We start from the raw sequence: 11,728 nt of genomic DNA, 5'->3' as shown, positions 1-11,728 counted from the left end.
AAGCTAAGGATCTCAAAATACTTAGCAAATGTGATTTGCTCTCACAGTACCTGTGAGGTAGGTGTTTTTTACAGCCATTTGATAAATGAGCGTATTGAAGCACAGTAAGGTTAAGATGCCTGCTCACATGGCCCAAGAAGTGCGGGCATCAATAGGACCTGAACCTGGGCTTCCCCACCCTTCCTTCCCATGAACCTCAGTCACAGAGCCCCCAGAAGCCTCATAATAGCATTGCTGCTAATGGTACTCAAATGTTTGAGATGTTAGAGAGTATGGCATTTGTAAACAGTAGGGACAACATTTTCAATAACATTGGTACTCGAAGATTTTCTCATGTGCTTTGCGAATGTGTGGGAGGGGCATCTTACAGCATTGCACTGCTAAGCTTATGTTAATTATAATGCATATATGTTTTCTCTAGGTGGTTTATCGTTCTCTGGCTTCCTACCAACTTATTTTCTTCACATGGAGACATTTGTCTGCCAGATCCAGAAACTGCGAGATGCACTTAATGACATTGTAAGGAAGGAAGCAGGTGAGATTACATTTGGCAAAGTCTCCTTGGAGGCACCATGTAATGTTTGTTATGAAAGAGCAAAAAAGAAAAAGAAATACTTGCTTACTTTAAGTAGCATTTTATATACATTCCACCTGCTGACCAGGTTTAATCCTTGGATGAACAAGCAGAGTTGTCTTCCAAACATACAGAGTATTTGATTCTCAAGTTTAAATTCCCATCTATTTAACTGCAGCCTTCCTGCCAGGACTAAGTTCATTTTTTGGCTGAACTACACACACTGTACACATACATGGCAATATATGTAAAAATTCAATGTAACAATAACACATACAATATTACTAACCGCATCCAGTGTGTCTTCTTGACTGTGCATCATTTCCGAATCGTTTTTGAAAGAGTTATTTACTTATTTATTTTCACAGAGATGATATGAAGACATTACTGTGAGTTTCAGTTTCCCAGAACCAGATTTTTATCTCAGATGCACAGAATGTAAATCCTAGAAGTTGTTTGGAAGTCGCTTTTTGAGATAAATGGCAATTCCTTAGGACCTGAGAATTAAATCTCATCCTTCTAAATCATTTATTATATCTATGGCCAGAGCCTAACATTTGTAAATCGGTAATCCAAGAAAGGAACTAGGAGCAGGAAGCAAAAACTTTATAAAACCCCTTCACCAGTTCATTTCCCCTGGTGACACCTGTAAAATACCAATAACTTAGGCCCCATTTCTTAAAAAAGAAAATAAATGTATTTACATGGGTAAAAATCCTAACATCTGAGATGTTTCTTGCTTGACATGTCATTCCAGATTCTGTGCATTTCTTCTGGAGAGATCTGATGCACGGTGATAACTCGGCGGTACCTACACAAACTATAGGCCATTTTCCAGTGATTGAAGCCACTGTTCTGGAAAGGGTGTATGCCCAGCTTGCGAAGACACAGTCCCACATACACGTCTTCGAGATGAAGCAATCTTGTGTGGAGTGAGGTCTTGTAAATGAGTTCTGCCACATCGGCTGAAAAGATATAGCCGGTCCCCGAACAGAAAGGGGGGTAGTTACTGTCAGGGTACAAGTCCCTGGGCATATACCACTTACTGCGGACATCCCGGATGGGCCCTCCGTTGATGACATAGCCAGTAAAATACCTTCTTCTTGGCTTGGTGGAGGGTTTCAGTAGTTTATAAATAAGGTTGTCCATATTTACAAAAATGTCACTGTCTGTTTTCATGACATACTTGGCTTTTGAACAAAAAGTGGCCACCCATCTCATCCCCATCAATGTTTTGAGGGTAAGGTTATGGTAGGAGTCAATGAAGTCCTCCACGATGATGTCGTGGAAGATTTGGCTCTCTTGCTCCACCATCTGGTTCAGGACGGGATCAGCGTTCTTGCCCAGGAGGAAGACCGTGGCTATCCTGATCCCTTTAAAGTTGTTCTCGACCCCCCACGTCTCGCGGATTGCCTGGCGGGCATCAAATTCCTTGTGGGTGGTGCTGATGAGGATAACAAGAAAAGGAATGTTCTTCTCACATTTGTTGGGCTCATTTATTATAAATTCAAAAGAATGTGGGTTTATAGGTCGAGTTCTTATGTTGCCAAAGGTGAGATTTTTCCTGGCAACTGTTAGGTGGCTGAAGGGCTTGGAGCCTGTGTAGGAGGAAGTAGGACGAGTTATACTCAAGTACCAGAGAGCGCTGGCCCAGCACACGACTGTCAACACGTATAAACAGGAGACCTTTGACGCCATTGTCTCGAAAGCGTGCCTAGGCCGAATATTGAAGAATATGCCTTCCTGGCACTAGTTTCTTTTCCTCTTCCAAAGGCAGCATATTATTAATCAATCTTAAAGTTCGACTGAGAAGCGTGAGTGTGGGATTGTCCATGGGCCTCAGTGGCAGTCTGGCATCTCTACGTTCACTCTACTTTCTTCCAAACCAGATGAAGGGCTCCACGCCTCATAAATCTTCCTCTTAACTCTGCAAAATCAATAAAGTACAGTCGTCATTCAGATATATGTAGTCATTTTACATCCTCAAATAAACATAACAAGGGTATAAGAATGACCTATGATGGCTAAAATAAACATGATCATTCATTTCCACCAGTCCTGAAAGCTTCCTGACATAGCTCTCCTTTTCTTCTCCCCTTGTAAAAGATATTTATGTATATTCATTCCCAATTACAAATATATAGATCATAAACTTTACATGAATATGAAGCAAACTGAACATTTGTGATTTTGAAAGAGTTTCTTTCTCTTTACAAGAGGCCTTCTTTGCAGTTAAATACTTTCTGGCTCTAAAGTCTTCTTTCAGGCAAGAAAGTCTCATACATTTCTTCATATCTCTTCTCCATTTTTCCAAGTCTGAGCTTTTGTTTGCTTGATTCTGATGAAGGAATCAGTTCTCAACAACTCTTTGCTTTCTCTAACTCTATGTTTGAAAATGTCTCCATCACCACTGGAAAATCTCTGCTAATACTGCATGTCCCTTGGCTCAGACTTTAGAAGTAATTCTCAGCTGTTTCTCCCTTTTCTCCTTACTTTGGCTCTCAGAACTCTTAGCTCCCAATTTTCAGTTTTCTGAGGCTCCATATGGAGAATATCCTTACCCTTCATGCATGGAAACTGTCCCTCAACTGTCCCTTCAGACAACTGGAAGCATTCATTTTGGAGTAGATCTAAATGGTGTTGCTTTTTGTGGTTTTCAAAAATTCACCCATTTGTTCCTTTGATGAAATTTTACTGGCCCCCTTTAATTTTTTTTACTTAGTTACATTTGCCTATAAACATAGCATGAGTATAATGAGAGAGACAATTGAGCTTGGGGGCCAAAAACCCAGTGACAATCTGACAAAGCTTTAATTGGTGTTCAAATTAAGAAGTTGTGCTGTGGAACGCTAATCCTTTCTAGAACTTCTAATACTCTCTAGAGCTTTTAACTTTATTTCAGTTAAAACTATATGCCAGGTTACAAAGTCCATTCACATAATTGTTTCATCCTTCCCAGTTAAAGCAGAATATGGAAGTCCTGGAAGGTAAGATAGTAGGTAATAGATTTTAACAAAGTCTGCTTCAAAGAAAACTATGTGCTTAACTGTACAGACTGTGTTGAAAGAATTTAACTGGGATTATAGATTGAAAATCATGTTTCTAAGCACAATAGTCATAATGAAATGAAAGGACATGATGGGCAACAGCAAAGGCAATATACATCCTCTTTTTTAAGCCATGAGCTGTGAATATATGATCCATATGAGACTAGCAATAACTCAGTGTGGTTATGGTTTTAACTGAACGAATATTAGAATGGCTTGGAGAAGCATGATTCCAGGCATACTCAGGCCCTCATCCAACCCATAGTAAGTACTCTCTAAATATAGGGTCCTATATCCTTGGCCTTCTGAAGGAAATTTCTGCTCTAAGGTGCACCACAGCTGATAAAAAGAAGGATGTTGTATGCAACAAGCTCTGAAACTTTAAACAATAAGCAAAAGGAAGTGAGAGAAACCAGTAATAGAGAAAAGGGCTTCTCACCTTGGGATATACACACATTGACACCATTTCAATTTCAAAGGGTTGTCAGTGAGTCTCAACATGGTACTAGAAACCAAACTTTCTCTACTGTTGTTCTAGCCTATGTATCTGATTAGTATAAGCCTACCTTTATCATTCCATTGCCCTTGACCTTTTGCATATTTTCCTGCTAAATTGTGAGCCACCTATCACCAAGATGTCAGGGCCTCCCAAACAGCCTCACCTGGCAGTGGCTCCTGCCAGGCAATCTTTGGGAGCCAGTAATCACACTATTAATGGAGGATTTCTCCACTTTATATTTTGATCTCCTTTTTATTGTTCCTTTCCTGTCCTTGCAGAGTTAATTTAACAAGTTTTTATCCTCTACCTTTATAGTTAAGCTTTCATTCAATTCTTAAATTTATTCATTTGTTTATTCACTTATCCATCAATCAACCAATTAATTGAATATTCGTTGAGTGCCTGTTGTGTGTGAAATGTTGGAAAAACAGAAATAGAACCCATATTCCTGCTTTAAGGAACTCCTAGTCTAGGAGGAAAGATTTCAAATAAATGACTATCACAGTGGGATAAAAATTTTCATTACGAGGCTTTTGGAGTACATAGGGTGTGGGGTGGTGGACAGCGTGTGGGAGAACCGGGTACAGCCCTGTAGATTGTGCACAGCACAGCTCCAGAGGGCACCATTCACACAGGCTGCAATGTGAATCCTACTCTTCCTCCCTCTCCCAGATGCCATGGAAAGTTCAGAAAAGGTGAGCTAAGCTGAATCTACAACTAGGGATTATCTGGATGGGGATCAGGCATTCTAGGTAAGGGAAATAGCATATGCAAAGGCATAAAATGAGAGTGAGCATGGCTTGTACCAGGACCAGAAATAGTTGAGTAAAGGAAGAGGACAGGGTGATGTGGAGGAGGGAAGGAGTGGAGAGAGGTGGGACTACCGAGATAGGCAGGAATCGGATGCTGAGTGGTACTCAGAAACCATCCTGAGCTGAGTAGCTGCTTACCTATCTGTGGTGGATCGAATTATGTCCTCCTCAAATTCATTGAAGCTTGAATTTTATTCCCCAAGTTTTTTGTATTAGAAAGTTGGTCCCCACTGTGACTGTTAAGAGGATGAGAAATCCCATTCGGTAATTGAAAGGTGGAGCCTTGAAGAGGTGATTAGGTTGTAGGATCGCACCTTAGGGGATGGATTAAAAATGGTGGTTAGGGGCATGGTTCTGAGGGCTGTAAAAAGGGAGTGAATGAGAAACTCTTCCCATCTGCTGTCTCTGTTCCACTGTCTTGCAATGTGAGACCCCTGGGTCACTGTCACCACCACCAGATGGACTTTGGACTTCCCAGCCTCAGAAACTGTAAGCAATAAATTTCATTTTCTTATAAATCACCCAGTTCCGTGTATTTTGTCATAAGCACCAGAAATGGACTAATACACCATCTGTGCAGTCTAAAGGGTGTGAAAGAGGATTTTATCTCCCCCAAATCCTGTCCACTTATTTCAATAGCAATTCATTCTTCCATATTAAGGATTTCTTTCTCCCATAGTCCTATGCCACAGAAGAGTAAGTGAGAATTTGTTTTATCTGATATCTCTCTGTGTGATTATCTGGAGGAAGGGACTACATAAACAGAGGTACCTGGGAGATTTAGGAAGAACTGAAAAAAAAAAAAAAAAAGAAGAAAAATATAAGAGAAATAAGTGAGAGCTTGAAAAAGGTTTACGTATTTATAAACAGTTTTTCACAGAAGAATGAGCTTTCTTCCCTGGACAGCTAATAAACATAATACTCCTTACCATTATTATTGTAGCTCTCATTTAAAAATGTGTATAGTAGACCAGGCACTGTGCTATGTGCTGTATTCTATGCCATTCTATTCCATTTTATAGTGCTTCATTCCTTAGAGTATTGCAAGGTATAATTTTCTCCATTTTACAGATGAGAGAGTGGAAACTCAGAGATGTTAAGCAGCTTGTTCAAGATCACACAGCTAGTGAGTGCTAGGTGAATAGTCACTCCTGAGCTTCCTTTGGGATAATAGGCATAATCTTGGATAGAAAGCCTGGGTTGCAAGGAGCATCTCAGGCTGCTAGTCTCCCAGTGATCCCAGTGATCCCAGTGATGCATTTGTTTTCTTAGATGTGTGTTCATCGTTTGGATGTTTTCTAGTTCATTCTGGTTTGCTATGCACTGCTCTATACCAATTCTGTAGGGATTCTTGATCATCAAAAAACGATGATTTGCAAAGAGCACATTAAAGCTGGAAGATGTTGGGGGCAGAGTGGGAAAGCTGCAACCGCTGAAGAGGTTTGGAAACTTTGTAAATCTCTTTCTCTGAAATCCTGAAACACACACACACACACACACACACACACACACACACACACACACACACACACACACACACACACACACACACACACACACACACACACACACACACACACACACACGACACACACAGAGAATCAGTATTTCTATTGACCTTTTTTCCCTTTTTCTTCACATATGACAACAAAAGTAGGTATAGTATTACATCTTATTCAATAATAAATGTAAGTTGTTATTTAGTAAATCTTCTGTTTAAAAAAAGCAGAGGATTTGAAATGTGAAAAGGAGCCAGCACAGAATCTGAAGAGTGGCCAGAGACAATATAGACTTCTAACAGTGGCCCTTTTGCTTACAACGAAACAGATTTCTCAGGTGGCCAAAAAGTACAAAAATATGTCTTTGGGCTGAAAATAGTAATGTAACTAAAGACAAGAAAGGATAGTATGTTGCATTGAACTCTAAGGATTAATTTTATATATGTTGGATGAAGTAATTGGCAACGGACCAGCATGTCTATGGTTCACTCCCTGAGTAATCCTAACTTGTGATGTGAATTTTCTGTGTGTCAGTAGCCTTAAATACAAAGAAAGGGCAATAATAATATCTGTTTTATCTACAAACACATTATGGGTGTTAACAAGCATTACCAAATCATCCGAGTTTCTGGAGAAAGGGAGCTGTACAGCAGATGGTATCACAATGCAGAGAGAAGTATTTAATGGGGGTGAGAGGATTGTGTTGGTTCATCAGTTCATCCATGGTTTGGGATCCTGAGCACATATATTGATCAATTCTTTTAAATAAATAGGATTGCTGTCAGTGTTTTGTTTGTCCATCCAGGTTAGAGAGTACTCTGTACAGATTTTCCTGCTAGAGAAATTTGTTTTCTTCTTGGAAAACTTAGAGCCAAAGGCCCACTGAAATGGAAAAAAAAAGTCATCTGTAAAATTCTGGAGAGGGCACTGACTATCACAGAGCAGAATCCTCTATAGGGTTCTTTCAGTTTTATGTTTTTAAAAAAATCCTGTTTAAACAGAAAATTGAATGTATTAGTAAAATAGAAAGTTGCAAATGTAACATTTGTGATTCTTTTAGCAGGTTTACCACAACCACATACACTGATGACACATTAACTTGTGATTCATTAAATACAAATCCCTCCAAATAGAAACATTTAACTAGAAAACTTGAAAGACACCCAGGGGCCTTACTGTACTGTGGATTACCTCATTGGCAGAACTCTCCAGTAACTATCCACCTTCACCTTTCAGGAAGTTAATGGGGCAGAATTTTCATTGAAGAAGACATGTTTCTTCTAAAAACTGAATTATGGATTATTCTGAATAATTTATTTAAAAAATCCTAAAAACTTTTAAAATTTCTTCTTTGGTACAGCCAGGGGTAAGGCCTAGGAGCAGTATCTTTGGTGCACTGTGCACCGTTTTGGGTGCCAGTTTCATGTCTATCTCCATCATGGTTCAGGCAACGTGATGTTTAATTTTACATGTCAACTTGACTGGGCTAAGGGATGTCCAGACAGCAGGTGAAACATTATTTCTAGGTGTGTCTGTGAGGGTGTTTCTAGAAGAAATTAGCATTTGAATTAGTAAACTGAGTAAAGAAGATCACTCTCACCAATGCAGGTGGGCACGATCAAATTTGTTAAGTGATCGAATAGAATAAAAAGGTAGAGGAAAGGCAAGTTTGCTCTCCCTGCTTGAGCTGGGACATTCATTTTCTCCTGTGCTTGGACCTGGCCTTTCCTGGATCTTGGGCCTTCAGACTCAGACTGGGGATTACACCATTGGCTCCCTGGGTCTTCACGCCTGTGCGTTTAGACTGGGTTTGGACTATACCACTGGCTTTCCATGGCATGCAGACAGCAGATCATGGGACTTCTCAGCCTTCATAATCTCATAAGACAATCCCTCATAATAAATTTCTTTCTATATATCTATATATCCTATTGGTTTGTTTCTCTGGAGAACCCTGCCTAATGCAGGCATGTACAAGTCAACACATTTCCTATGTCTTGGTTGCCACTTACTCTGACTTGGCTTGGCAATCATTCAAGCTTCCTTTTACTTACGGGCAAGGTTGCAAGAGCCTCACCAAATGGCATGATTTGCTTCACTCTCTGGTGTCTCAAGGAATATCTCCAGGTACTAACTCCCCTTGCATTTTCAAATCTACTATATTTGTTTATCAGAGAGTCATTGAACACTTACTAGGTGCCAGGCACTGAGCAGTTAAGAGATGGTGAAGAAAGATAAAGCAGTTGGAAAAAAGTAAACCCAATATTAATCAGTTAAAAGAGAGGCAAGACAGGAAAACAGAGAGAGAGAGAGGAAGAAAGGGAGGAGGGAGAGAGAAAGGAAAGAAGGAAGGAAGGAAGGGCAAGAGGGAAGGAGGTTGGGAGGAAGGGTTAATTGCTTGTGTTATGAAATACTCTTGAAATGGGTGAGGAGCTGGCTGTAATCCCCCATCATACTGAGCAGGGAGAAAGATTTTTTTTTTTTCCCTGAAGAACATTTTGATCTCAAATGACTTTCCTCAGAGCTGGTGTATGAGTGAAATCAAAGTATCTGCATTCTGTGGGGAAATACAGGAACTCAGACCACAACAGAACTAATTGATAAACAAGCCCCAAAGGCCAGAGATTCTAGGTGGCCGCATTAATTTGGCATATGTTATCTGGGTGCCTGACTCCCTCCCTTTTTCTCGCTTTTGTAATTATGCTGTAAATAAGCACAGGAGAGGAAGAAATAAAACACTATTAACACTAGATAATGGTCCTTGAAGGAAGAATTTCATAAACCATTATGCTATCCAGCTTGCTAACTTATCTCTCCAAATCACAGAGGGCTGGCTTTCTCTCTCGCCTTTCTTTTAAGTGAGCCTCCTTGGCTAGGAAAGGAACCATCTCCGTAGAAGCCGAAGTCTCTGACTGCTCATAGGAGTAAGTGTTATGACTCCTCTGCCTCAGACAGACAAAGAGCGAATTTGTTCCCTTTAAAAATTCAATTATGATCTTTTCAAAGAGATCCATAATTGAACTTATCCAACAGATCATTTGCATCGAGGAAGTGGTGTAAAGCGAAAGGTAATATTCATCATGATCTGGCAGTCGAAATCATTTCCCTCCCAAATCTGCAAAAAGTGATTCAAACCTTTCTCCTTTTTAGTTCAATATACCTTGACATTTATTGAAAATGTCTTTATAAATCCCTGCATTCGGAAGAATGGGGCTAACTTGGAAGAGGAGTGGGCGGGATGAGGGTGTCTTTTGTGGGTTTAGGGCTCCTGCTGTTCTGAAAGCCACATTTTAGTTCACAGAGGAGAAAGTGCACTTCAAATTAGCAGGGAAGATTACAGCTGTCTTCCAATCAATGTGTTGTCCTAGTTCTAGAATTCAGAGAATTTTTTAACATCACTACAATCCTCTCAGGGAAATATGAAAATGAGAATTTCTCATTATTTTAAAAACTGCTTGGCTTCTTTTGCAGTGATGGATATTGTGTCTTGACTGCCGTATATAAGACATATTTTTAAAGATGGGCAGAGCAATCACTAATTTAATCATAGGAGCCGAAAAGCCTGGCAGTGTGATTGGGCCTCGGGTGGTGAAGAAAATGCCAGCATTCTCCACTGGGAAAGGAAATGCCAGTATTTTTTATTAGAAATGTGGAAGAGGATGAGAGGAAAGACATCCTACGAATATAAACAGCAGCTGGGAGAATTTAAAAATGATGAGCTATGTGATACAAAAAAAAGTATTCGTTTGGCACATTATCTTGGGGGAGGCTGATATAAACAGATATTTTTAGAAACCAGAAAGATGTTAATGTATTTACTATCTAAAATTTACAAAGTCTAGGGAGATTTTCTTAGACAGCTTTTCATTGAGAAGCAGTATTATTTTAGGTCATTTTTCAAAGAATGATATTAATACTATGCAGCAACTGATACAAATTTTGAGAATTTGAGATTTTTTTTTTTTTGGATTTCTAACTCAAATGCCCCCTTTATAAAATATCAATTTATTGGAATCCACAATAGCTAAAGCGCAGTCTTAGAACACCAAGGTCATGCATTCAGATCCCCATACTGGGTACCAGCCCGCTGCCAAAAAAAAAAGAAAAATCCATAATACCTAAAAATAATATTATGTAGCTGCTGTCAGTGGAAATTATTTTGTAAGCACTCAATCTGTGGCACCAGAAGACTCAGAGTCAACTTCAGATTTTCAGTCATCAGCTCAGATGCCTGTGTAACTCTGTGCCTTTGTTTCCTCTTCTATAAAATGAGAATGATCACATTGGCCATACTTTGCAGGGTCATTGTAAGGATCAAGTGAGATAACATATTTGAAAACACATTATAAACTGACTAGTGGTACATGAATGTAAAGTATTATCATTATCATATACACATGATGAATAAAGACAAATCCAGAGGTGATTGCCTATAAAGGATTTTATGAGGAAAGATCAGCCAATGCATTTTGACGAATTGGTGCAAAAGCAGTTTCCTTACTTGGCTGTTGCTCAAAAGGAAAAAAAATAAAACTTGGCCCCTCCAGCTGACTGTTTTCATAAGAAGCTTTAATTTCATTTTTTAATACCTATATAAAAAGGTCTTGCACTTCTGTAAAAAAAAAAAAAGGTGAGGCAAACAAGTTACAGAAAATGTCATTATGGCTTGTGATTATTAGCACTAATATGAAATAGAATTAGATTTTTTTTCAAATATAACATTAATGTATTGAAAATCTACCAGACTTAAATAGCCTTCTAAATAGCATTTACACAGCCATAATTAACTTTCTATGTATACTAACTGAGCCTGAAATGTCTATACTATGATCATCTTACAGAGATTTAAGACAAATCTACTAGAAAACAAAACTTCATGATTTTTTTCTTCACAGGCTTGTCAAATTTGTAATGGAACCTATCCAAAATGCAATATCACAAAGTGTATCATAATTTAATCACTTAGCCAAGGGACTTATCAATTTTCAGCATTAGAATCAGATTTATGAATTGTTCTACAAATGCACCCAAAGGAGAGCCTGGGTGACAATGAAAGACAGTTTTGTTTGGCTGAATGGCTTTTCAACCATTTCTTTTTGTTTCCAAAATCTGTGGTTATGTGTATAATTTTCTTAAGTTAGTACCCACTGGCCAACCAGATGGAAACGCTGTCCTTCATTTCATTCTCATCCTCAGTCCTCACCTCTGCCACCCCAGCATGGCTCCCCCAAGCTAGTCACCAAACACTTGCTCCGCTTCGCTCACTGGGTATATCTTATGCTAGAGATTTCTATTTC

General features: G+C 39.2%; 1 protein-coding gene across 1 annotated transcript; it reads right to left on the bottom strand.

The window, feature by feature from the left end:
* Positions 1 to 1,291: 1,291 nt before the first annotated feature.
* B3GALT1 (beta-1,3-galactosyltransferase 1) lies at positions 1,292 to 2,331 on the bottom strand. The gene has a single exon (XM_063087971.1). It carries the CDS (start codon positions 2,270 to 2,272, stop codon positions 1,292 to 1,294), a length of 981 nt encoding a protein of 326 aa, XP_062944041.1. The 5' UTR covers positions 2,273 to 2,331.
* Between the last annotated feature and the right edge of the window lie 9,397 nt (positions 2,332 to 11,728).

Source organism: Cynocephalus volans, chromosome 1, assembly GCF_027409185.1.
Source record: "Cynocephalus volans isolate mCynVol1 chromosome 1, mCynVol1.pri, whole genome shotgun sequence".
Classification (NCBI taxonomy): domain Eukaryota; kingdom Metazoa; phylum Chordata; class Mammalia; order Dermoptera; family Cynocephalidae; genus Cynocephalus; species Cynocephalus volans.
The sequence above is the reverse complement of the archived record's forward strand: the minus strand, read 5'-3'. Positions and strand labels throughout refer to the sequence as shown.

Bases quoted from the DNA above. Each gene is read 5' to 3' on its own strand.
- B3GALT1 (XM_063087971.1), bottom strand. From the start codon at position 2,272: ATGGCGTCAAAGGTCTCCTGTTTATACGTGTTGACAGTCGTGTGCTGG.